General features: G+C 41.4%; 1 protein-coding gene across 13 annotated transcripts in view; it reads right to left on the bottom strand.

Moving 5' to 3' along the window:
- The window catches only part of LOC117433285 (protein TANC2-like), a 222,268-nt gene that overhangs the window by 59,660 nt on the left and 134,767 nt on the right, over nucleotides 1–27,841 (bottom strand). For 9 of the 13 annotated variants that reach the window (XM_059006723.1, XM_059006722.1, XM_034055416.3 and 6 more), the window contains 3 exons: nucleotides 26,115–26,186; nucleotides 23,414–23,581; nucleotides 267–404 (listed from right to left, as the gene is read on the bottom strand). In XM_059006723.1, the coding sequence (XP_058862706.1) occupies nucleotides 267–404; nucleotides 23,414–23,581; nucleotides 26,115–26,186 (378 nt within the window). Of the gene's footprint in view, nucleotides 1–266; nucleotides 405–14,066; nucleotides 14,429–23,413; nucleotides 23,582–26,114; nucleotides 26,187–27,841 lie in introns of those variants that run through there. The other 4 variants (XM_059006725.1, XM_059006726.1, XM_059006727.1 and 1 more) reach the window with 3 other exon arrangements.

Below are 27,841 nucleotides of genomic sequence, written 5' to 3'. Positions count from 1 at the left end.
AGCCATCTGGATAACAAGGTTTTTAAAAAATAATAATAGAATAAAATAAAATTAAATTAAATACAATAAAAGCCACACACTGTTATGTCTCTAACATAAGCCAGTTCTACAGGGAGAGGGAGGAAAGACAATGCAAGCGCAAGAGGATGTAAGGATCAGTGCATTGCATTACAGTGTGGTTAGTATAGTAGCCACTAGCGCCAGCACTGTTAATGCATACCTTATAGAACAACAGGGCACCAGAACAAAACAAGGACCATGCTTACCGGGGCGGTATGCATCCAGCTCTGGGTTCTTGGCAGGGGAGAAGGAGGTGGTGGTGGTGGTGGCGGTGTGGGTTGGGGAGCCAAGCTCAGATTCTGGTATTCGAGGGCTTTCTACAAACTTTGCCTTCCGCAGGGGGGCTGGGAGAGAGAGACAGAGACACACACACACACACACACCGGAGACAAGGAAGAGAGAGAGAGAGAGAGAGAGAGAGAGAGAGACAGAGGAGAGAGCAGAGAGAGAGGGGGGTCATGAGCGAGGGGAGATGCAGGGAACAGATGGAAACACTTAACTCCAAAACGACACGCTAGACTGTGTCAGGCAGGCAGGCGGGCCGGGTCGGGTTACCATGTTTGTCGGGCCACAGTCAGGGGATGAAACAGATAACAAGGCAGGGGTCATCCTGCCAGCACTGTCCATGGGAAAAGGGGGGGGGGAGGAGGGAGGGAGGGTCTCAGGGGAGGGGTAGGGGGGACTGGGTCCTCTTAAAAGATTTCAAAAGACAATAAAGTGCCCCCTTTTCATTTGTCAACTTTGCAAATATTTGCTGGTAAGAATGTATTACTTAAATCTTTATTGTGATAAATAAAAAATGTCACTAGGCCAGGTGAACTGCTGTTTAGAAATCTTTAAAGAAGCTGCACTGCCATCTACTGTAATAATAATAATAATAATAATAATAATAATAATAATAATAATAATAATAATAAAGTTTTAATCTCCTTTAAACCAAAAATAGTACTGACCATCAAAAGGGATTACCAAAAAAAAAAAGTTATGGTAATTGATCATTTTGATTGTTCTCCATCTTTCTCCAAATTAATTGTATATTTATATTTCAAATCTTTCAACCTGTCTGTCGAAAAGATCTTTGAGAGAGTAGCTGTTAAATTTTTCACTTGCTGAGTGAGTGAGAGAGGCCCTGCGGCCAGTGCCTATTAGGGAACATCTGCAAATTACAATTAGAAAATGAAACAGAGACTTCCTTTAAAAAAACAGTTAGGTTAAATGTAAAAGGCAAATGCATGCGGTCGGTGAGAAGTCTCTCAGTTGAAATGACCAATTATTAAATATCGTTGACTTTTAATTAAAGAAAAATCCCATTTTGATCAGAGGTGGTAATATTGATTTGATGCAGTGGGAAAAGAAAGCGCCTCTAAATAGTAATGCCTAATTTTAAAAATACATTAAAAGTTAAGAAATAATAATTCTAACAAAGTATGAAGGGGTATCTTTTAAAAGTGAGAGGACAGGATTCCTGGTTCAGCAGCTCGGCTGCCCTTCCCTTTTACTCACAAACACAAAAAACATACATAGAAAATAACAGACCAGAAACGAGAATAAACTTTCCTGTAGCCAGCTAGGGAAAGTTAGCATCAATTTTATTTGTGGGACACATATGTCCCTTGTAAATTTTGCAGGATTTTTTTTAATGCTCTTCACTTTATCCCTTTAATAATCTGTACACAGATCCCAGAGATGCATTTTAAAAGTCTAATAAATGCACGGTTGTGTCGATTCAGTTATGCATCCTGTGTCTAAAGTGCCACGATGATGTTTTCCTTCAGGCTACTGGAATCTCTCAGGGCTGTTTAATTCTAATTGTATTGAAATTGGAATCACTGACAGAAGGCCCTTGTGAATGAGACAGCTGCTGAAGTGAGTAAACAAATACTCATAGTTTTAATGTTATCTTCCACACACTCCTTGCATAGCATTGTTGCATTTTTTTCTGAATATGCCTCAAGAATATGACAGCAACACCATTCATCTCCATCTTAGTTTATTCTCTATAATGACATTGTTGATATCTCCACAGATTCGCTGGTGACAAACCAGAATGCAAACTAGCCATCTCTCTTAAATTGAATTCCCTTTAAAATGTTAACAATGAACATGACTCGCTGTGCTTTCAACCGAGGCTTAATGAAATGTTTGTCGTATAGGAATTGGGGGACGGGGGGGGGGGGGGGGGGGGGGTGACAGTTCTTGTTTCATTGGATATATAATTTAGTAATCTAGGAGTAACAGATCTTCAGAAATCTTGTAAAAAGCAAGGTGGTAAAAAATATCCACCTCCAGACATATGTATCACAGGCAACGTGACTAATAAAGAAAGTCATTAATGATATTTTAGTTTGACTGGCCAACAACAAACTTGTATTTCTAGCAATTTATCATGGCAACGGATGGGCTCTTAACCTTTCATTTCCTAGGCTTCAAGGCATTACCTGTAATCACAACACAGCAAAACAAAATACATTTGCTAGTATTATTTATCCTTTAAAGAAGGAAACATTAGATGACTTAATGTTTACCATTCAGGATCCTGCTCTTTTGAAAACCTCTCTTCCACGTCTTGGCGACATTCACAGAAACCCGTGAATAAATGACTTCCTCTAGCTACAGTACATGTGATAGTATTAATATTGTTTCATAAAAGGACAGTTTGTTCGAAGCTGAATGAGCTTAGAATTTACCATGTCGTATAAGAGCAGGAGAGAACTGCAAACTCATTTGAGCTTTAGTGTCAACTCTTGTGCCGTAAAAGACAGCTAACCGTTGCATGACAATTCAAATAATGTATTTCATTTCATACCTGTTTGATATGCTGTTATGTGTGTTATGTTTGATTCTCAACTGTTGTTTCTGCTTAGATCATTACACAAGTTAACTGATCATTCTGACCTGCCTTTCTTTTTTTTAAAAATTATTTTCTATTATTAATTTGGAATGGCCAATTATTTTATTATGCTCAGCTCACCGCTACCACCCCTGTGCTGACTCGGGAGGGCGAAGATGAACACACGCTGTCCTCCGAAGCGTGTGCCGTCAGCCGACCGCTTTTTTTCACACTGCATGACTCACCATGCAGCCACCCAAGAGCTACAGCGTCGGAGGACAACGCAGCTCTCAGGCAGCTTACAGGCAAGCCCGCAGGCGCCCGGCCTGACTATAGGGGTCGCTGGTGCGCGGTGAGCCGAGGACACCCTGGCCGACATAACCCTCCCTCCCCCCGGGTGACGCTCGGCCAATTGAGCGCCTCCCCCTGGAAGCTCCCGTCCTCGGTCGGCAAAGGGATAGCCTGGACTCGAACTCGCGACGTCCAGACTATAGGGCACATCCTGCACGTGGAGCGCCTTTACTGGATGCGCCACTCGGGAGCCCCATGACCTGCCTTTCCTCAAGGCGGATTTTTCTGAAGTGGGGTGGGGAAGCATATAAGTGTTGCACTGGCCTTAGCGTACAATTCTGCAATGGTGATCAAGAGTGAATGTGTTAAATTAAGAATGAAACTGGTGCGCGGTGAGCCGAGGACACCCTGGCCGACATAACCCTCCCTCCCCCCGGGTGACGCTCGGCCAATTGAGCGCCTCCCCCTGGAATGAAACTGTCCCTTTAACTTCTCGCCAATCGTCTTAATTTGAATAAAGAACACAAGGCCTCTAACAGTTTAAATGGTGTATTTCGGTCAGTTGAATAGGCCTTTGTCTTTTAATGTGTGTGAACGATAGTGTACAGGCATATCCGTGTTTGTCGGACTATTATATTTGAATGTGCATCCCTGCTTCACAATACCAGCTTTCATGGTAATTAAACCATGAAAGTAGAGCTTCCAGCTAGCCACCATGTCTCCTCTATCAGCCACTCTCTCCGTCCCAGAGAGTGATTCCTTGTGAGTAAACACCTAACCAGCCCTCTGACTGACAAGCAAGCAGATTATACCAAGAGATTTAATCTGGATCATGTTCCGTTGCTCATCTTGACATGCATGTGCGACAGGCAAATCACGAAATCGCAACCAGCAGAGTTTTCTATTGCTATTAAACTCTGTGGGAAAAAAATGTTCTAGAACGCTGTGTATCCAACAGCGAAGATTTTATTTGCAAGGGAACTCCATTTGCTGGCTGGTTTATGGTGTCAGTTACCATGGTTCAGTCTATAAACAGAGCACTCCATCCATTGTTTTAGCCTACCTGGGAAGATGTAAGCCGAGATCTCTTTGATCTATGGGTTTGTGACATCACTGCTCGCAATAGGAATGGTGGGTACACCTCAGCAGCTAACAGAGGAACTAACATGGGCATGAATGACATCAAAAAACCCTCTTGAAATAAAACTGGACATTATTGACAGTACTTTTTCATTTAGGCTTACATTTTTAATACTGTATTCGCTTTGAACACTGGTTAGTCATTAGCTGCATTTAACTTTAAGGGTAATGCAACCATGACCATTACATAATAAAGTAAAAATCTGTATTTAAGCCCATTTCAACCATGCGCTCGCCTGCCTTTCTTTAAATAAGCAGCCTCAAACATTCAGTCCATGACAAACCCAAATCTGAATGGCGAACCTTTGATAAACGCAGGAGAGGTTTAAGAAATAGATGTATCAGAAGTAGAAAATTACAGCACAGCCACCTGACTCGAGCTGGTTTTGCAGAGCTCCGACACACTCTCCCTCGCTGCTTATGCCCCCACAGTTATTATATAATATAACAATTTCACACGCTGCAACCCTTGGCTGCCCAGCGTAACTCGTTTCAATTTAATGCTGAGATTGCCACCCAAGCAGAAAGAAAATCTTCCGATTCTCTAGCCTGTAATTGATACGCCCATCGTTTACTATCCTTCATGTATACAGGTATGTATCAGAGGACGGCACGGGTACCCTCTCTCTTTTGCCTACTCGTTTATCAATATTTAACTCTTCAGAAGCCAGCTGCATCGCCATCATTCGTTCTGTACATTTTAAAATCTGTTTCCTCATAGTTTCCAATGCAACTTGAGAAAAAAAAATAAAATAGACGTATGGAGGCAGTCTGCAGCTGTCTGCTGTTACACAGAGCATTACAGTTATGCGCTGCTTCTCATTTCCAGTCTGCTGTCACACAGAGCATTACAATTATGCGCTGCTTCACATTTCTAGTTGCGATTACTCCCACAGGTTTTTCTCCCTTTTTGTGAACGGAGGTATTGCTTTTGGCAAGTAGAAAAAATATGGGGATCTGATTAGAACTGAGCCTAATCACAAAACGCTGATATTGTAAAAGCTTCTCTTCGAATTCCTCAGGAAGCTAATGAACGCTTTGTGACAGGGAGGACCCTGTCGCTGGTTCAGCTGCGCTGTTGCTGTGGTAAACAGGAACGCTTGCCCGGTGCTAATCGGGAGGTCCTGATTGGCTGGGGGGCGTGCCCGGGGAGCCTACGCCTGTTTAAGAACACAGCAGCGCCAGTTCAAGGCTCCCGCACCACAGCCGTAGCTACACAGGCGGGCGCTGAGCGAAAGCTTGCTTTGTTTACATTGAGGAGGAGAGCTCCGCAGGATAACTACTACGAAACCCTTCAAATGCCGGTCAGTCACGTTGCTGTTTGTGTACTCGGGCAGTCACATCTTCTGTTGCCGATTTTAATATGCGCATCACTATACTGTACCGGATTTTTTAAACGCAGGCCATTTTTTTAGAACAAAAAATGGCGTCTTAAATTGAAAGGAATACAGTATAATGCACAAATCTACTAAAGACAGATATCTATGTACATACGTACGTACAGTCAGTATGTTTGTATAGCCTGAACTGGCCAACATTCATGCCCATCTACAGAACATCACTTGCATCCATCCAAAAAACTTCTTTACAAACTCAAACTTTAAAAACAAGCGAATGACACCAAAAGTGGCTGTTTTGGGGTAAAAAAAACACCACAATATCCAAATACACTGAACCCCTAAAACAGTTATCAATTTGAAATCATCCTGTGCACATTAACTGGATTAATCTCCCTTGCAGGAGTTTTGCACAGAAGAGTTGCACAACCAATCTGTTCTTGAGCAGTGACAAAATAAAGATCTTACAATGAGTAATTATCTAGTACACTTTGATCTAGCTGTCTGGTACATACAAGAAAGGGAAGGCTCCCCTTGTCACAAACTTTGTTCTACTTATTTATATAAATTTGTAAGGCAGTGAAGAGCCTTAACAAAAAAGGTCTCTCAATGTCTGATACAATTAGCCTCTTAAAGCATTTTAATGTCTGAAAGAAGAAAAAAAAAAACATTACTTATTAACAGAGGAAACTGGCATGTCTCCTACTGTTGTGAGGAAAGATGATGTCAGGGGTAAGATTCCTTATGACTGCACAGCAGTTTCACCCATTCCAAGTTTTACTACAGGACTGACTAGCCACAGTGTATGGGTAACCAGCTCAGGTGTCTTACTAAACATTTATTTAACTCTTTAATAAGCATCGCTATGTCATTTTTTGATGTTTTCATGACATGATATGTGCAGTTGACATCCTCGTCTCATACGGTATACAGAGGCGGTCTTGAGTTAATTTCATTTTGTTCTCTCTGGATTTGATTGCGCGCTGTGGCTTGCTTCTTTTACATTGTGCCTAATTAAACATGTAGTAAAACCAGGAATGGATCAAACTGCTATGCAATGGGAGTCTTATTTCCACCCCCGAGTTAAGCAACGAGCAGGTTATCAAAAAGAAAATGAATGCCTGGGAATGCTAAAGTCCCCAGAGTAAAGCGTAACATTTAGCAAACCTTCATTTTTCAGGCAAGGTTTAAAATAATCACAGCAGCACTGACATAATGATAGATTGCTCAGGAACCTTCATGTAAATCCATTCTACTAATGAGCTTATGAATACAGAAAAAAACCTGAATCAACCTGAAACCATCCAGAGGGAGAATCACTTCATAAAGACACATCAAGCTGACATGGCAAAGAAAAACTAGATCCTTGAACTTAGCACAGGTCAGCCCCTGCCCTATGGTTTAGAAGCTGAAGTGCAGCTGTTCTTGGTCAGGGTTTTGACTGCAGACAAGATCTAGTTATGTTACAGTACAGGTAATTATACATATGCATTTCTTTCTCTAATCAGCAAGCTGCAGAGAAACCTCATTTTCAGACAAACCAAAAAGCTTCTTAGGCAGATAACACCGTTTGCTCCTGATAAACACAAAGAACTTTACCATTAGCCATTACTTAACATGCATCTACAGTCTTATGGTACTAGTATTAGACATGTTACAGCAGACTGAATATAGTCTCTACATAGAAAAAAAAAAAATTAAAATCAAAGTATAAAATATAACTATATTCATTAAGTCTGTATAGCTCACCCTGATTCTTATATAAAAACGCAGAGGCCATAAATGACAGACTCACATATTTGAATCTGGTGGCGTCTGTGGCTAAACGCTGCTAGATATCTGCAAAAAAAAACCAAATAGCTGGTCTCTTTCCTGATCCCCTAAAACACCTGTACCACTTGCTGACTGCCCTGAAACCCAAAGGCCATTCCTGTACAGAGGAGCACGTGCTGCCCAATAAGAATGAGTGCAATCCCGCTGAGGCATGAGGCCTGGGGGTGTGCCAATAATTCCCCGCCCCCCTTCCCAATGACAGGGACTGGAGACCTCACTGACAGCTGGGACAGATTAACACATCACTGTATTACTCAGGAATGAGGAATGCACCACCAAGCTAAAGAAAATAACTCCTACACACCACTGTGTTACTTAAAGAAAGCCAACAACAGATCAGTCTGGTGACTGCTATGGAAGACAGCGGCTGGTAGAGCACTGCGACATATGGAAAGTGTCAATCAAGATTCGCTATAACCCAAACACCCAATTCAAGTAACGAACAAGCTGTAATGTCCAACACAGATGCACAACATGGATCTGTACCAAGCACAGAGGATCTGGCTGCTTAAATTAGGAACAAATCCTTTGTATTTGATTGGTATTCTTTAAATGCAACCTTTTTGCCAAACCACAAAGCCAACCCACCTCCTATAGGACATGTGTACATCATTTAATATTTGTTTTTCTTATAAATGGTTAGGTTAGTTAGGGACACACTATGCATAACAATCCTACAACTTTAGAAAAAGAAACACGAAACGACTCAAGATCGCACAATGCAACCAGTCAGCTTCTCAGAGGTTTAATGACGCACGTTTTTATAAGTGGGGTTGCTTTGTTTTCCATTAAGAATGAAGAAATAGCTCTTTGCTTTATGTGAACCCTATCTGAAGCACCAGCAAAAAATATGCATTCAATGGAACAAATCCTCTTTGCAAGACTGCAATACACCTCACGCAAGGTGGTATTGATTGTCTTGCGGTTGAAACAAAGGACTGAGGGGCAGGAGGTCCTGGGTTCAAATCTCAGCTCAGCCACTGTGTCGCTGCCACATTTACAACGTGCGCTGCAGTAACCCAGACTATGCATTTTAAAATTAGACATGTATTTATTGTTACAAAACCACAGAGAAATACAGTGCAATCGCGGCAACATTTTCCACAAGTTAAGTGTTTGTATAACTGAGGGTTGGTATACTTGAATAATCTTTTCAAGTAAAAAAAACACTGAATGAATTTCGTGGCTGGCTAAACTGAAATGTGTAGGCTACTGTATAGCTTTAAATGCAGCACTTTCTGAACACTTTTTAACGCCAAGATAAGGGTGGTTTTCATTAAAACATAAAAATACGTAGGTCTAAGATAACTAAGAAGACTATACTTGACTATAACTAAAAGAAATTGACCTCCCACAAATTGGTATCAGCAGGAGTGTGCCTGAACTGAGAACCAAACCCCTAAACCATACCATCATTGAGGGCCATATCAGAATACTGTGTATTTTTTTTTTTATAACATATTTACATTCTTTTTTAGACGCCCTGGCTGAAATATGTGACAAATATTATCAATCCAGACGAGAGTTATAAAAAACAAATCTGAAAGGATTCTGACACAATCGTCTGTTAAAATACCTCATTTCAGACTGACGGGCCAGGAAAACGATCACTAAATTAATAAAACCAGACACACTGCTCGCAAACAGAAAGCTGCCTCTCACTACAATATTGTTTTTTTCATTACACACCTCGGCCATGCAATTGGTCTTTACTCACTAAGAATTATCGAGACAGAAATACTCATTTTGTTTTCCACATTACCTTTAAATGTACAGTTTTTTTTTTTTTTTTTTTTTAACCACTTCATGTATCTACCGATAAAGCTAAAGGCCATTGTCAAACAACTTTAAATCCAACACAAACAAGCTCTAAATTCTTTAGGTTGCCTTTCCCACCCGGGGTTGTATTAAAGCCAGGCAGTTTCATTATCACCTCTCCAACAACAACACTGGACCTAAAGTGGACATGCCGATGGCAGCTATTGTCAGACAATCAGTGGTAACCATGGTAACATGAAAATTGAACCGGTCGCTTCTCTTTATGTACGTAAACTGGACATATGCTGATCAATGAAAGCTCAAATTAAATACTACACTAAGTGTTAGGATATTATTCAAAACCCTGATACACATAGGATTCAATTGATTGATCTCAACAGCGGGGTGGGGTTAGCTGTTTAAATCAACTGGAGACAGACCTCAGTACTAGATCTGGCACAGCATAAATGCCTTTGGGATTTTGAAGGAGGCTGTGTGGTCCAGTGGTTAAAGAAAAGGGATTGTAACCAGGAGGTCCCCGGTTCAAATCCCACCTCAGCCACTGACTCATTGTGTGACCTTGAGCAAGTCACTTAACCTCCTTGTGCTCCGTCTTTCGGGTGAGACGTAGTTGTAAGTGACTCTGCAGCTGATGCATAGTTCACACACCCTAGTCTCTGTAAGTTGCCTTGGATAAAGGCATCTGCTAAATAAATACAAATAATAAATAATAAATGAATGTGTAGCTTTTCACCACAAAATGGAAACGGTGTTAATGTGTTCCAAAGCCCAACCCTGCTATCTTTTGTGACGGTACTTTAGAGGTATATAATTTTGAGATATGAAGCACACCAAGCCACACATATATAATGGAAGTCCTTACTTGACAGTGCAAGATACATATAGATTGAGGGTCATGCATGGGAGACCCTACTGGTGGACACACATGGTTTGACCAGCCTTGTCACAGTGTTGACCTTGCCTGGGTATTTAAAGAAACAATTCCTCAGAGACAGTGGGCTTCTGCTACCAGCAATCAGTGAGCGGATTCCCTGTGATGAGCTAACTAGTGCAAGATATCTGACCTAGCCTCTGGTCCCTGTCTCAGCTCTGGGTTCGGGTTAAACATGTAGTGCACAGCGTGGGGAACCATGAACACAGCAACACTGAATCAGCCATTCTCCACATAGCTGTGCTACGGGGTTTCGAAACCTAAATACCATTGGACTGTAGGAAACTTGGGAGAGGTGAGTATGACATCATGAGCTTGGCACAGAATGTAACCAAGCCCATTTAGCCTTCAAGCAATCAGTTAATGAGTGTATAAACGTTTCGCCTCAAACTTAAAAAAAGACATTAGTGGAAATGTATGTCAATTTGACTGATTGCTATATTCTCTAGCTTGGCACAATTAAGTAAGCACTAACACTTAAGACTAACGCGCAACATGAACACCAACCCTCAAGTGTTGTTACATAATATATTTCAGTTTCTTTTAGCTTCAGACCAAGGGTTACAGAGGTAGCGCATTGGAACATTTTGGAAAGGTCTAAGGCAATAACAGATTATAGTACATTACACTTCAATATTGAGTTCGTAACAGAGGCAAATGCAATCCATATTGCCTTGGAAGACTGCATTCAAGTGACACTGAACAAATGTGTTTGGCTTCCTCTATTAAAAAGCAATTAGGAGTATATTCCAAATGCATCACAGAGTAATTGCAGATCTTGTTATAGTGGCTTTGGGGCTGTCAGTGCCCTGTGCATTGAACTGCACCATTCTAGTACCGACAAGATACACATATATTTGTGCAAATACCTTGATTTACTAGTCAACATATTGTATATAGATTAAATTTGGATACTTTGAAACATGGTGCAAAATTCAGCTATCAGCTATTGGATACTTGAATAATGAAAAGCCAGAAGCTAATCTAAGAAAAACCAAGGGCTGTTTATCATTCCATTATAATGCATAGTTATACACAGTGGTCCAGATAAGCTGCATACCTGCCGTTTTTACACATTCAAAACTTTGAAATATGCACTAAATTAAAACTTAATGCGTACAAACATGCATAGCAATTTTACTGCACAGCATGTCTGCCTCCCCTAAAACTTCCACTAACAACTACATCTCCCAGAATACAATGTCTTCAGTTACTAGGAAACTGTACACAAGAAAAACCAACCCAACAAACATTATTCTATCTCTGGCTAGCCCTGTTGTCTTTGCAGCCAATCACAGTAAGCATAAGAAAAATTCGAAGCTACACAGGTTGAAGCGTAAACACACCAATCCAGCTACAAATCCAACTGGAAACATCGTCAAAGGCAAATGCTAAAAAAAAAAAGATGCCTAAAATATTACACAAACTGTTTTAAAAATTATTTATGCATTGTCTTATTTTATTCATCTTTATGGCTTTATATTTAAGTTTTAACATGTTCACTGAGTTTAAGAATTTAATTCTAAAATATAAGTAACGTAATTAATTTGCAGAGTCAGTGTGATATCTTGAAAAAAAAAAGCGCTGACCGATAAAGAACCTTCTAGAACACTCACGTGGCTGTACAGCAGTTCAAAAGTAACATTGCAGTTAAAAAGGAAGGCTCTTTTTTAATGCCTACCCCATTACCATTAAAGATTGTACGGTATTTATTGAGATTACTCTCGACTTCCAGGTAATGTTGTATTGTACCCCCTGAAATTACATTTTACTCTCTGAGTGTTAAAATTAGAGGGTAAATTACTCCCAGACCCAAAACCTTATCTGGAGCAGTGGTTATACAATAGTTCAGTAACCTGTTTCAGACTGCAGTTGTAATTAGGCTGTAAGCATTTAGCTTACACAAGGTCACATGCAGAAAAACCTGTGAAACCACAGCTGGCTGTATGTTGTTATTATTATTATTATTATTATTATTATTATTATTATTATTATTATTATTATTTTATTTTTTTAAGAACATAATGAAGATCAAAGAGTTATATAATAATTTGGCAGGGCTACCAATGCACCAATTATGCTAATCATTCTCAGAATTGTGTGTTTCATTGAGTATATCCATTGAATACATACAGAACGACTGTGTCCATTGGGTTGGTGAATAGGAGAAGCTCACAAGCTGTGCCTTGGAACTACTTGAACACAGTACCAGGCAGCATCTAAGACCATTGAATAACACTGAAAGAAACACACCACTGAACGAAGGTCAAAAATAGATGTTGCTGTTATTCTGTTTTTCTAAAACGGTGAAGGTACAAGCACAAAATGCACCGTTTTCTGTAACCTACCGTTGATATTGCAGAAGAACATTTACGATGGTAGGGTTCCCTTTCTCTTTCTCAAACTGGTATGAACCTGGATATTGTACTGAACCATTTTATTGTACAAGCCTTCTGCTGCAGAAATGTGACGCAGGATATATAACAAAAAAAATACAATAAAAAAAAAAAGAATTCAAAACTAAGGGAAAGATTTAAAAAAGCACATATAGTCCCACTGATGGGATCCATAAACAAATAATTAATAACTATAAACAGCACATTGCAGTCTTCAAATTGTTAGATAACTGTGTTCCTTTGAACACATGGATGTCCCACTCTGTAAATGGCATCTTTCCCTTAAGAAGAGCCAGAACTGAAGGCACAACTGCCAACCCTTGTGACCAGGGACCCAGAAATTCCATCACAGGTTGTGTGTTGATCTGCAAACCCAGAGCCCGTGGCTGTAAATGGACCTTGCAGTCTCTTTGCAACACTAAATAATGTACAACTTGTGCTGTCTCCCATTAGTCAGCTCAGGTTTAAGATCACAAAGACACAGACAGACATTCAGTGTAAAAGGTCAAACATACTTCATCAGTGCTGGTTCAGGTTTGAAACAATTTTTCGAGCTGTATTAGGAAAAAAAAAAAGATTAGTTATTCTTAAGGTTTCAAGCAGGGAACCTCCCCTCAAAACACTTATGTAAGAAATGAATGCCTGTACTGTATGAATAATTTTTGCTGCCACTTTATACACAGACGCCTGCATGCATACACAATACTAAACACCCACGCAATCACAGACACCCACACGAATGTAGACACATACCACACATCCAAACCTTAACAATACGGGCATTACATAAACAATAAGCCAATAACTACATGATTGGTTTTTCTACTTAACAAATTCTGACCCTTTAATCCATTTTGCAAAGGTCGGCCTGCATATTTATTTCCCACTAATCTTACATTTATCTTACTTGGGAACAAAACACCCTTACTTAATCAGAAATACACACAAAAACACACACTACATGTAGCACAAGCTGCTACGCATACTAAATACACCCACACCCAAAAACTGGCATACATTTCTCGCAGCTCCCACATGCTACTCTAATTCGAGACAAGCCACTCTCTTCATATTTCTCTCTCTCTTATTTGCCATACGGTATCTCCTCTCTACGCCCCTGTAGGTCCACTGTATCAACTCTTTACAGTCTTCTCCATCGTCCATCACAATACTGTCTATCTAATTCTCTTTCTCGCTCTTTCCACCAGCAATACGGCCTGTTCTTTTAAGCAGGCCTTGCTGCATTCCGCTACAGGTGAAACATTCCTTTGCAGCTGATAGTCCCCAGTGGCTAAAAAAAAAAAGAAAAGAAAAACGCAGCCAACTCCATACTTGCACAGACAGCACCTACATGTATTCAATAACCCCTTTCAGGTCCACCTACCACCTTTGCTAAAGACATCCGCCCATTTAAATTACAGAGACAGCATGTAAAATCTAGAGAAAAATAATTTGGCAAGGCAGCTCACCGTTCTCATACCAGACTACACATTCCGTGGGGCTCTGATATGACACGAGTCGTGCCCCATCGCCTTCCAGTAAGCTGAGCAGTTCCTCAGGCCTGAAAGATGACCAGTTCATTAAAAAAAAAAACTAAAATCAGGTAATGCTCAAAAACAAGTGAGTGAGAGACACAGATTGAAAGCTAATGAGCAAGCTGCCGTTCACAGTGTCAGGGCGACAGATGCGCTGCTATCGACTGTCATCCTGGAGCTGGTGCCCCTCATTCTGCCATCGGAGTGAGAAAATCGCAGCCGGAATAGGTAGATAATGGTGCAGAATAACACAGTCAATGATTCGTTGGCGTTTTCTGTTTCTCTCTCTCTCTCCCTCTTTTTAACATTCAGTGGCAATACGGGAACAAGCTCTGTGAGCAATCCCAGGTCTACAGCGGGTGAATGGTGCAGTGCTGCTGTTGTCATGGAAACCGGGGGGGGGGGGGGGGGAGGAGGGAGTAATATAAAAAAAAGGAACAGAGGGATTAAAGTGACTCTATTGCAGATCCTGGCAATGATTGCTCTGAAAAAAAAAAAAATTAACCATAAAGCGGAGACTTGAGGGTTTTCTGAGTGACGATACACAGCAGGCACTGTAATATCTGGGTGTCAGACTGACATAGGGAAAACAGAGCAAGATTCTACCATTATAACCAAGGCCTGTGCTGCAAGTGAGAGTACATTACAGCTCAATATTGCCTTCACGTTCACAACAGCATCATCTTTGACCCACAGTATTCCACAACCTTTGTAATAAAGTACTACGAAAGCATGATGATGCTTCCTCAAGCACAGTTAAATAAACACGGCAATAATTAACTAACAGTAAATTATCAAAAATGAAAAGACAATTTAACTAACAGACCGTCATAAGAAACAATTAGAGTAAAAATGCAGATTTAGCTTGCTTTTCTATCTTAACAGAATTGTAACTTGTGTATCAATATTTTTTCACAGTACTTTTTGATTTAGGCTACATATGTGTTGCTCTAATCTGTAGCTGATTTAACTGAATTATTACAATTATTTAGCTTAATATTAGATAACAAAAGGTGTTTTAAGTGAGCTGAGGAGATGCCAGCACATCATGCTTCTTAAATGCCCCCCCCTAATAAGGACATAAAGTTCAATGCACAGGCCAATGATCCTACGCCAGTAGTTAGTTTGATGCATTGCAATGTATCTTCAAAGTCATTACCCTCTCTCCAAGGACAAGATATGTAATTACTGGGTAACATTTTAAATATATTAATGATTGCCTTATAACAGCGATGGTAGGCAAATAAATAAGACACACAAAAGCAGTGATACAATCTTACCATTAGGTGTCACTGTTTGCTATGTACAAATCCGATTTAAGAGTAAATGTAATTAAAATGGCAAATGATTTCACCATATATGATAGAGGGACATAAAATTGGTTTAGTATGAAATCTACAGAAAATAATATTACTGTAAACGCTTGCAGATGAAATAAACATCGGAGATACATTTAGTAGGACTGTCACTCGATTAAAATGTTTGATCAGTTAAGAGCACATTTTTAATAAAGGTAACGCTCTTATAGCGGCTGTCCTGCATAGTAATACTTAAAAAATCAATAGAGGGAATTTGGTATTTTTAAAACCGTTTTGTATTATTATTTTTATTTAAGTAAATGTAACAAATGTTAACTTTCCATCCTATTACCCTAGGGCCCTTAAACAGCAAAATTATTAGCAATGCACAAACATGGAAACAAAAAACAGGTTTATAACTAAATCAACAGTTTATTATGACGGTGTGACAGACCCGGAGGCAAAATGGTAAAATTTAGATTTATTTTATTTATTTAGAACAAAACAAAAAATAACACGGCTCACAACACTCTCCAACACACTCTCCCACAAACAGAGCACCTTCCTCCCTTATACATTAGTCACGTGACAATTAACCAATAAACACCCCCACATTCCACACATAAACAATTCACACACACACACACACACACACACACCATCACATACCTCCCCCAATGTGCAACCCACAAAATGGCCTTAAATGGCCACCTCTTCCCCTAAATATCCAAAGTTCGGGCAGGTGGGAGGGAATGTCCATTGTCCCTTCTTGGGACGTCCCCAGGCCCACAGCTGCTGGCTTCCCCGGCAACAGCAGTGGTGGTGGTGCTGGTGCTGCTGCTGGCTCCTCCAGCAGCGGTGGTGTAAAGGCTGCCAGTTCCTGCCCTTCTCCCCTCCAAAAAATTTCAGGGGGGTGAGCCTGCAACTCCTCCCCCTCTGGCCCTGGAGGCAGCAGTAATGGCTCCTCCCCCTCTAGCTCGTGGGACGGCAGCGATGGCTCCCCCCCCTCTGGCTCACGGGACAGCAGCAATAGCTCCTCCCCCTCTGGCTCATAGGATGGCAGCAATAGCTCCTCCCCCTCTGGCTCACAGGACGGCAGCGATGGCTCCTCCCATTCTGGCATGCCAAACAGCAGCTCCAACACACTCTCCTCAAACAGTGCACCTTCCTCCCTTCTATATTAGTGACAATTAATCACACGTGAACAATTAACAAACACACATACATACACACACACACACACACACACACACACACACACACACACACACACACCATCACAGTCGGTCAGGATAATTGCGCCACACTGGATTTTACCACAGCGTTCACCACAGCTCTGATTACAATGCACACGAGTAACTTTGCAGACACATGTTTGGCAATCATTTAAAGCAACGTAGATAAATGTTCCAGTTCCAAATATGTATATACATCCGTAGCACACTACCAGCAATCTGTGTACAAAACAAGACAACAATTCTGATTTTTAACCCTTTTTCATACAAGCTTAAAACCACAGTGTACTACCACTTCCGAGGAGAGAGAGTGAGCTTCACATCAGCACTTCCCTAAACAGCAGCATGCATTTCTCTCTACTCAGAATGCACTTTTAATGCACGATTAAATTGTAAAAAAAAAAAATAATAATTTATCTGCAATCAGTCCTTTAGTTGATTAATCGATCAGAACAACCCTAAAATCTATTTTATTTATTTATTTTTTATCCTACGGTAGGATCAAAAACAAAATCAACGTCAAATTATTGATAGACAGAAACCAGTATTGGTAGATGTATAGATCTGTAGATTTACATTGACCAATAGGTTTTATATTATTTATCTCACTATAGACAGGATGACCTAATAAGTTGCATCAAATGACCCAATAATTTGCAGGGAGCTCAGCTACCACTGCAATATACAGAGTACAATCACATTTTATAAGGGGCCATAGGGGAATAAAACAAGCACATCCTCATGAGCCAATGTTGTGATATAAGACCTGGAGTACCCCCTTTGCATAGCAGTTTGATCCATTCTTGGTTTTACTATGAGTTTAAGAAGACATACCTAAGCTTTGTTACTGTACTGATACACTGGGGCTGATCAAGCGCGTAGTAAAACCTGGAATGGGAGAAACTGCTATGGAACAGGAGTCTTATTATTACAATGCAGAGGATTGAGATATCTGAAAGGGGGCATCAATGTGAATAATCATCCTATGCACTGAGCGCACATGGAGTTAAACAGGGAGATTGAGGGCATGGCAGTTTGATTAAATACATGATGAGAACAAACACTGGGTGACCGAATAAAGTGGCCAGTCTCTGTAGGTAAGAACATTTCCACAGCACCCCCCCAGGAATGACAACAATGAGCAAAGGAATGTCAGTTGTAAACACAAGAGTGCCCGCTATTATATACAATACTCTACAGATCCAACAGTGTGCATGTGTAATTTGTCACACTCTCTAAAGCGCTATAAATAGAGACCCCCGGCTGCACGCTCTCTGCTTTTTCACTAAATTAAATGTTGCCTTTTCTGACAGGACCGATGTAGCTGCTCAGGGGGGCGTCAGCAACGAACTGCATGCAAAGAATCATTGATCTTCCTAAAGGTCACCCTTCACATTGTTTAATGAGAAAAAAAAGAAATAAGAAACTTTACTCTGGTGCCCGCTGCTAAGAAAGTCAATCACAAAAGGTAATGCAATACCACACAAATACAATTGCCAGTGCTGAAGCAATTTCTGAACCTTCCTAATGCAAAACGGCACGTCTAGACCAGGAGTTATACGCAGACCTGCAGGAGTGACAGTAATAGCAAGCTCAGTGGAACTGACATTGCAACACCTTTAAGTCTATCCAGAATACGCAAGACACACTGTAAAGTGAGTTTAGGTAGCTTTTAATTTAAATTAACTACAGGCTTTTGATAAACGGGTTAACATTAAATTAAGCAATAGTTTTAAAGCATGTTTGCATGGAAACATGCCATCATTAAAATCCCTCTTTAATGATTTAAACTTGTATTTGGACTGATAGATCCTTCACCACTAAAATCTTGGGCTTGCCATTCCTGGTACTTAAATCATGTAACAAACACCACTGTTATGGAATGGTTCACATAGTAAAAGTTTTCCTTTTTATTACAGATAGAGACAGGGGTAGTGTTTAAGGTGGTAGGTTCTATTTTAGAGATAGAAAAGTCCCCAATAAAGCTACCCTTTCACTAAGTCTTAGTCCTGCTGCTGTTTACCCCCAGGGGTGATTTGCTGATGCTCATATTAGCAAGGTCTTAGTTTCTGCACACCCAAGCTGATGCAGGTCGAGCGATACCCCGCCTCCCCCTCCACCCCCCCTCCCGGGGTTCTTATATAATCCAGTGGAGCAGGTGGGCGGCGAGCTGTGGGAGAGGACCTGGCTGTGCGAAGTATGCCAGTCTGAGTGTGTGGGCAGGGAGGAGATGAGCATCTAGATTTATACCTCACCTTGCTGGTGCAGGCAGGTGGGCAGGGGGCCGAGAGAGAAGCAGGTGGATTTATATCTGACCTTGGCTGCCTGGGCTCAGCTGCAATATATATCACTGGAGCTGTAGAGAGCCTGCAGAGATGAAACCAGCTCTGAATCTGTCCTTCTCTGCCTTGTGTTGATGCAATGCTGCCATGTAAAACAAATTCTGATACAGCAGTTATTGGTTTGTCACATTGAATTGCTGATATAAAATGTTGGATGCATGACAACTTCTTACAGTTAAAGTCTGATAAAACAGAAGCTTTGTTGTTAGGATCTGGGAAACAATTGAGTAAAGTCCCCACACTGTTTTTAGATGGAATTACTATTAAAGCTAGTTTTACTATTAGAAATGTGGATGTTGTTTTGGACCCTTCTCTAACCTTTGAGGCTCATGTGCGCAGTGTTACTAAGACTGCTTTTTTCCACCTTCGTAATATCGCTCGTCTACGTCCTTTTTTGCCACTAGTTGATGCTGAAAGGCTAGTTCATGCATTTATTACATCTAGATTAGATTACTGTAACACATTGTTGTGCGTCCTTCCAAATAGTACTCTAAGAAGGCTCCAATATGTTCAAAATGCTGCTGCTCGTGTTCTAACCAGATCAAAATCCCACAACCACATGACACCCGTTCTCTCTAAACTCCATTGGCTGCCTATAAAGTTTAGAATAGATTTTAAAATTGCTCTTTTAACTTATAAAGCCTTACATGGCATGGCATCTGCATACGCTGCTGATTTGATTGTCTCCTACACCCCCTCCCAAAATTTATGTTCTTCAGAGGCTGGTTTGTTGGTTGTTCCGAAATCTAGGCTGCACACTCAGGGCTTTTAAGAAATTCAGAAACTTTCGTGTACTTATTTGATTTGGCTTTTGTATTTTTTTTCCTCTGTGAAGTTCCCTGGAATGTTGTTGTTGTTGTTGTTGTTGATGTACACGTATGTAAAAGGATTTCAATTCATCGGAATATAGCACGAACCATAATCACGATATTACCAATTAAAAACGTGATGAGAGCAAAGACTTCACAAGATGACATTTAAAGGGATTTCGCATTTGTCCCAATATTTAATTTCTTCTCTTTTTAAAAATATATTCCATGACGGAACTAATCCAGCAAAAAAAAAATGCTTCTGAAAAGACTCCTCAACCCTGACTGCGGGGAAGTGAGGAGGGAAGCACATTATATATTGTGCTGTGCACCGAAGCCCAAGTGTAAAGCATCGTGGAACACCAATGTGCTTCCCCACCTCACTTTCTCCAAATCAGCATTGAGGAGTTTTTTTTTTTCACTTTTTGTGGGAAAAGTCAGTAAGTATGACTAGCTGTCGAAACTAGCTGTCGATTTTGAGGGCCGTACTTTGTATTGTCCCTTGTATAAACTGTGAAAGGTCTTACTAAATGTTAATGGCTTCACTTAACATTAAAAGACCCTTTTAATTTTGGGGTTGTGAATTCTCATGTTTAATGCAGAATTCTTTCACATATAATCCAATGAAAGGGGTGAACATTCCCCAGGGCGATTCTAACGGTGTGCAGGTGTGACCACACATTGACTCAAATCGAATAACAAGACCTGGATATTTAAATACCCTAAACTGTGTATGCATGCGATTGTACATGCTTTTTCTGACCACTAAATAAATGCAATTCCTCCCCTCTGATTAACTACAAAGAATCAGATACTTCTCCATTTGCACTATACATTTCTAATTCATTAATTCAAAACTGAATGACAATCTCAGGGACGGAAATAAGACTCCTATTGCATTGCAGTTACACCCATTCCAGGTTTTAATAAAAGCCTGATTAGCCACTGTGTACAGACAACAAGCTCAGGTGTGTCTTATTAAATTCACAGTAAAACCAGGGACTGAAAAAACTGCTATGCAATGGGAGTCTTACTTACATCCCAGAATCTAGGATACAAAATGTAACCTTCAAAAGGGGAATGTTTCCTCTATATTGCCAACCCTGCTCTCCCAATGGAGAATCGTAATGTCCTGGGCCATGGCTGATTAGGCACAGTAAGTGTCCCACTCTCTGGCGGCAGGGCTGCAGTGCTGGGGTTTATACAGGGAGTCTTCGAGCATGAAATCACTGCGGGTAGACGGCCCTCACTCACCAGCCAAGGTCACTTTGAAGCTTCACACCTGCATGAGTCGAGGAGATGAGCTCAAAAAGACACGACACAGCGATAAATACCAAATAAAAAAAAAAAACTGCATACAATTCCTGCACTGTACTGCATTCAAAGCACTATGCCCTTTTTTTTTTTTTTTTTTTTTTAGAACTTTGTAGTGACCAATTATTATTTTTATTTATTTTTCCCCCGATTTGGAATGTCCAATTTCTTTTTTTTCTCCTCACCTCAGGTGTCCCCACACAGCACAGCCGTTCTGAGAGCGTGTGAGCGTCGATCTCACAAGCCTGAAGCCAGAATCGCTTTTACGCCGAGCAACCCAGAGCAGAAGTGGGCGGGGCTACTGATCCCAGAGAACAGAAATCAGCCCTGCTTTTTATCCACTCTGAATGTGCTCAGTGTCTGGCCAGTAGGGTTCGCTGTTGCGCGATGAGGAGAAGGAGTCCCTGCCGGTTTCCCATCCCCCACCCTGGGAGCGTTAGAGCCAATGTGACGCCCCCTTCGGAGTCCCCAGCAAAGTTCGGCCTCTTTGCACAGCCCAGACAGGCAAACCAGCACTGTCCAAGCTGTGAAACTCATCCTGCACTCCCAGCGACAGCTCTTTAACTGGATGAGCCACTCTATGACTCCACCTGCCAAATCAATTTTTTAACTCTAATATTATAAAAATCACATTCGATAAAACGATAAGGGCTGACACCATACGGTCACAATATCTATATGGTTTTTAAAAAATAAAATCCTCCAGGTTTTTATATACTGAAATCAAACACAGTTTTGTTTTAAAACAAAACAACAAAGAATAAAAAGACCAGGCAAAAGTTAAAACAGGAATAACCACATCATTCCTTCATTTATATTCAAACCACAATGTAATTCTATCCTTCCCTTAAATTCCCTATTAAAAAAAAAAAAAACACAAAACAGGCTATAGAAGTCAGTGCCAGCGCAGCTCTCGTACTACAAGGCGAGACCAGACTAACTGTCAGTCCTCTTAGTTTCCTTTACCAATGAATCCATGTTGGACCTGTTCTATAACCTACAGTAACTGCACTGCTGGCATGCTTAGAAGCGGACTATTAGTCAACGCCTTTACAAGAGACAGCGCTGACGGAGGAGTGGCAACAACAGATTGTGACTATCAGGAAAGGGTTAAAGTAAACAAACAAAACAGGACGCTAGCGCCCCCTAGCTGTTGTTCAAGGAAGCACATGTGCTTCTTGAGTAGACTGACCTAAGAGATAAGCATCAAAAGATATTGCAAGCATGGGTAACTTTAGAGAGGGGAATCTGCAGAACAGCGAGCGAACATTCTTTTTGTTTTTTTTGTTTTTTATCGCACTTACAGGTAGTTTCTCACAGGTTACAAAATTCTACACCCAGTTTGCTTCACACCGTTATAAACTGTTAACTTATTAGGGAGCCTCTTCTACAATTATTTTTTTATTTTTTATTTAGTGTGTCAAATTATTCCCCCCCCCCCCCCCCGTTTTCTTAAATTTGCAATGCCCAATCACTTTTCCCCCTCAGCGCAGCAATCCCCACACTGAGACCCGAAGGTTCAGTGGGCGTCCTTCGATCCCACGACCAAGCCTTTTTCACCTTGAAGGACCATTCCACTCCAGGTTTAACAGGTAAAATGAGTTCATTACAGTAACTACTTCAGGTTTGGGTACAGGTTTAAGTGGTTCAATTTAACAGTTCAGAACAGGGTTGGAACAAAGGAGTAGGGGGGGGGGTTCCCGAGTGGCGCATCCAGTAAAGGCGCTCCACGTGGAGTGCAGGATGCGCCCCATAGCCTGGAGATTCGAATCCAGGCTATGTCACTGCCCACCGTGACCGGGGGTTCCTAGGTCCTGGGCCAGGGCTGCTAAGAAATAAATAAAAATAATAATAAATAACTGGCCGAGCACCGCCCGGGTAGGGCGTCGGCAGGGGAATCCACGGTTCACCACGCACCAGCGACCCGTGGCCGATAGCGCGCTTGCAGTTCTGCAGTGGAGCCATCAGATCTGTGTTGTCCTCCGGCACTATAGGTCTGGTGGCCTCACTGTGGATCCGCAGTGCGAAAAATGACAGATTGGCGGGAGCACGTTTCGGAGGACGCGTGTTCCAGCTGCCGTTTCCCGAGTCGCCAGGGGGTTGCAGCGGTGAACCGGGATACAAATAACAATTGGGCATTCCAAATTGGTGAGAAAACCGCGGTTAAAACCATTGGCAACTTTGGCCACCCCTGCCTTAGAAGAATGAGCACACAGCTTCTGAGAGCATGAAGGACCAGCAATCGTATCCTGTAGATAGGAAAGCGGGGGGAGTGGGGTTTACCTGTGAGTTTCTTCATGGGCTGGAGCCTGACGCTGATAGCCTGGTGGGCGAGAAGGGGGGAGGAAGGCAGTGATCGGGACATGCCCTCCATGATGCGGATATGCTGCATGCCTTCAGGCAGCGCACAGTCTCCTTCGAACGCACAGTCACTCTCTGTCGAACTGCCACCTGCAAGAGAGCAAGCCCAGCAACACAATACCGTTAATGGAAAATACAGCTTTCTTCAGTTCAAGAGACATCTTCATATGACACATGTCCATTTAGGTCCAGTTTAAATCTTTATTAACCATCGCTATGTAATTCTGTGACGTTTCCATGACATGACCTGGTATGTGCAGCTGATTCCCTCATCTCATATGGTATACAGAGGCGGTCTTGAATTTATTTAATTTTGTTCTCTCTGTATTTGATTGTGCTCTGTGGCTTATCGCATCAGTTGTAATCATCATCTATAATTTGCTTTCATTAAAATCGGTGCGCAAAAGGACCCCAAAACATCAACGGCACATTTCTGTGAAAAGATGGTCTTACCACAAGAGACACGCTATCTGTACTGTATGAATAATTTATTTTTAAAAGAACTGGGAAATGCATATTTTATTACCAATATGAAAATTCCATATTATTTTTACAGTCAACTCCCCCACCGGACTACTGCCTATTCATGTTTGTCATTTAATCCAGGGATGGAAATAATGTTGCATAGCAGTTTGTTTCAATCCTGTTTATCTGCAATAAGTTTAATGATACACACCTGAGGTTGTTATACTGGGGCTAATCAAGCTTCTATTAAAACCTGGAATGGATGAAACTGCTATGCAATAGGAGTCCTGTTTACATGATTGTAATCCTTTTCTGTGTACGCTTCACCCACAGAGGAATATATGGAATCTTTATGCATTAGGTGCCTTGATACTCTGAGAGGGCTCTAGTTATTTATAATACATTTCATTCAGGATCTATTCCTAGTGGCCTTAGTGACAGCAACAAGGAAATAAGTAACACAATATATACAAATATTATATTATATATACACACACACACACACACACACACATACACACACATACATACACTCCATTTGCACCACAGTATGGTGTGTGTGGGAGCTGCACCATTAGAGAATAGAAATCGCATCATCTTCTTTCTTATATGCTCAATGTAGGGCATGTCTGCTTTGTGGGTGTTTGGCAGTCAGCACTTGATCACAAAACTGCCCAGTATAAATATCTTCAAAAGAAAAGGAACAGTACACCAAAACTCAGCTTCTAGGGAAAAGGATGTTGTCAGGGAGGGGTGGGGAGAGAATTGTCATTGCTATGGAAAATGAAAAATGGATGCATAGCAATGTTGGGCAGATTCAAATTTGCTTTATGTTGTCGTTATTTCCCCAAAGGGACAAAAATCTCTAATGAGGAACAGGAAACAACCCTCCTCCCCCCCCTTCACAAATCACGTACACACACGTTCTTTGTAACTGCTCTGACATGACTAATGCATCAGAGGATATTACACAGAGGCGCGCAAGTCAGTACTGTTCCGAAATGGGAGTTCAACTTCAAAACACCCAATTATGTGTTCTATGTGTTATGATAACAGTGTTGGGGCAATGCAGAATACCACCTTTGAAAATCTAAATAAAATCAGAGTAATGTTGTGTTTTTAGGAGAGCTTGTTCTCTCCTTTCAATTAAACACGCACAACCCATACGCTGACAAATCCAGCTTGTCTGGAGCTGGTGAGTGGAGGCGGGCCCTTGCTCTCATTAGTTCCACCCAATCAAACGTCTCCCTTGCGGGCACGCACCAGCAGGAAGCCTGGCAGCATCCACTCCCCAACCGAGAGAGTGCAGGCAGGGGGCTGGTGAGGACAGGAGGACTGGCATCTCGACTGCTCTACTGAAAACGCATTGCTTGCCACAGTCGTGTGGGTCGGTTTATTCAGCCAGTTCAATTGTTTTATGCAAAACTGTAATGTGTTTTCAAGTAGATTGAGACTGTGGAAGGTAATCTTCAATGCCTTCAAGTACTATTATATAATGCTATTAAAATAGGCTCAAGTTATGTATGTGTTACTCTAATGGGGGCAGCAGTGTGGAGTAGTGGTTAGGGCTCTGGACTCTTGACCAGAGGGTTGTGGGTTCAATCCCCAATGGGGGACACTGCTGTTGTACCCTTGAGCAAGGTACTTTACCTAGATTGCTCCAGTAAAAACCCAACTGTATAAATGGGTAATTGTATGTAAAAATAATGTGATATCTGTATAATGTGAAATAATGTGATATCTTGTAACAATTGTAAGTCGCCCTGGATAAGGGCGTCTGCTAAGAAATAAATAATAATAATAATAATAATAATGGTTTGTACCTGTGCTGGTCATGGTGTGTGCAAAGCAAACAAATAAATGAAGAGGATGTCCCAATACTTGTTGGTGGCTGGTATGTAGGCATGGATGTATTCATGTGTTTATGTGTGTATATATAGCATCTATCAATCTGTCTTTCTGTAATTCAAACCCCCCCCCCACACTGCCTTTCCCCTACCACAGAAAAAAATGCTTTCCTTGCCTTTTTCTAAGAATAACCCAGGACATCCCTGCAGCTCTGTGGGACCCTAACACTCTCACCCCCTGGCTCATGGTCCCAACCCTGTGCATTCGGCAAACCCCAAACCCCTACCGCAGTAGAAAAAACAGTGCTTACCTTGCCCTGTACGGTTGAGTCGAGAATCTACATTGGCCAGACTGTGCTCTGAGGAGTCCTCATTCCCACCATCTGTGGAGGAACAGAGAGAGCAGAGGGAGTGTGAGTGAGGGACCGCCAGCACCTTGCCACCCACCATCCGGCACATGACCAGACAGGCCACCTCTCGGTCTGCTACCCACTGCTTCATGGGCAAGGCACCCAGCAGACTGGCCAGGCAGAGCTGCGTGGGGCTGCCCTCCATCTTCACCCTCCCCAGGGAGGCGTACAGCCTGTGCCCCTTCTGCAGATGCCAATGCACACTGCTCTTGTGTCTTCTCCGCATAGTGCTTCCTGGTTAAGTTTTATAGCTGTACTGCTTTAATAATTTAACAGGTAACTAAGGTCTGATCCCAACAGTAAGAATCCTGTTATGCGGTGCCCAACCAGGGGGTTCTAAGTTGGCAAATGCAAAGAGCACTGACGTAGGGTATCCATCAGTGTATTATGATTACTTACACAGACACTATTGATCTACTGGTACAGAATTAGCAACAACAGATACAGGGAGTCAATGCCTTGTGCTCTGAATACCCTGGGTGCAGTGATGTCATAGAGGACAAAGTGCTGAGGGTCAAGCAAGACCAGAGATGTTGAGATTCACATCGCGAGGCTGCACACTGCTCTCAGAAAAACAAAAGCACCGTTGTGGCTGCTTATTTCGAGAAAGAACATCACAGTGCAATGTGTGCTCAATGGAAGCCAGGTGTACTAGGTGTCAGTTTCACATCAGTGTGTAAACTGGATAGGACATTCTTTTTGAAGGACGGTACTGCATTGGAAATATTTCAAACTTGCCTGTTGCTCACTCTTTTAATATTGCTGCAAAACTGTGCAGTTAGCCTCATAATAAACCTGTGTGTTTGTGGTTTTCTTCAGCGCTTGTTAAGTTGTTGAGAACAACCAATCACAACTTGGGTACATCATAATGGACGTATTTAGTACAAGACACTTATTCAGAGATCTGTCTGTATTAGACATATAGGTTTATACCTAAAGCTACGGTTTGCTGTGTGGGTTTTACCCACCAAGCTCCTGAAGTGGATTGGTGACTGTTAATTCAACCAAATTATTCTGAATGTCTCAAGTGATAGCACTAGTGAATTGAACCAACTCTGCCACTTAGTCGGCAATTCTAATGCGATGAGTAACACATGGTTCACGCAAAGATACTGTATGTGTGTGTGTGTGTGTGTGTATATATATATATATATATATATATATATATATATATATATATATATATATATACATAACATACACATAACATTATATATATATATATATATATATATATATATATATATATATATATATATATATATATATATATATATATTCCACTTTTGAAAGAAAAACATAAAGCCAGACTGGAATTTGCTAAAATGCATATTGACAAGCCACAATCCTTCTGGGAGAATGTCCTTTGGACAGATGAGTCAAAACTGGAGCTTTTTGGCAAGTCACATCAGCTCTATGTTCACAGATGAAAAAATGAAGCTTTCAAAGAAAAGAACACCATACCTACAGTGAAACATGGAGGAGGCTCGGTTATGTTTTGGGGCTGCTTTGCTGCGCCTGGCACAGGGTGCCTTGAATCTGTGCAGGGCACAATGAAATCAAGACTATCAAGGCATTCTGGAGCGAAACGTACTGCCCAGTGTCAGAAAGCTCTGTCTCAGTCGCAG

This window comes from Acipenser ruthenus, chromosome 33, assembly GCF_902713425.1.
Source record: "Acipenser ruthenus chromosome 33, fAciRut3.2 maternal haplotype, whole genome shotgun sequence".
Classification (NCBI taxonomy): domain Eukaryota; kingdom Metazoa; phylum Chordata; class Actinopteri; order Acipenseriformes; family Acipenseridae; genus Acipenser; species Acipenser ruthenus.
The sequence above is the reverse complement of the archived record's forward strand: the minus strand, read 5'-3'. Positions and strand labels throughout refer to the sequence as shown.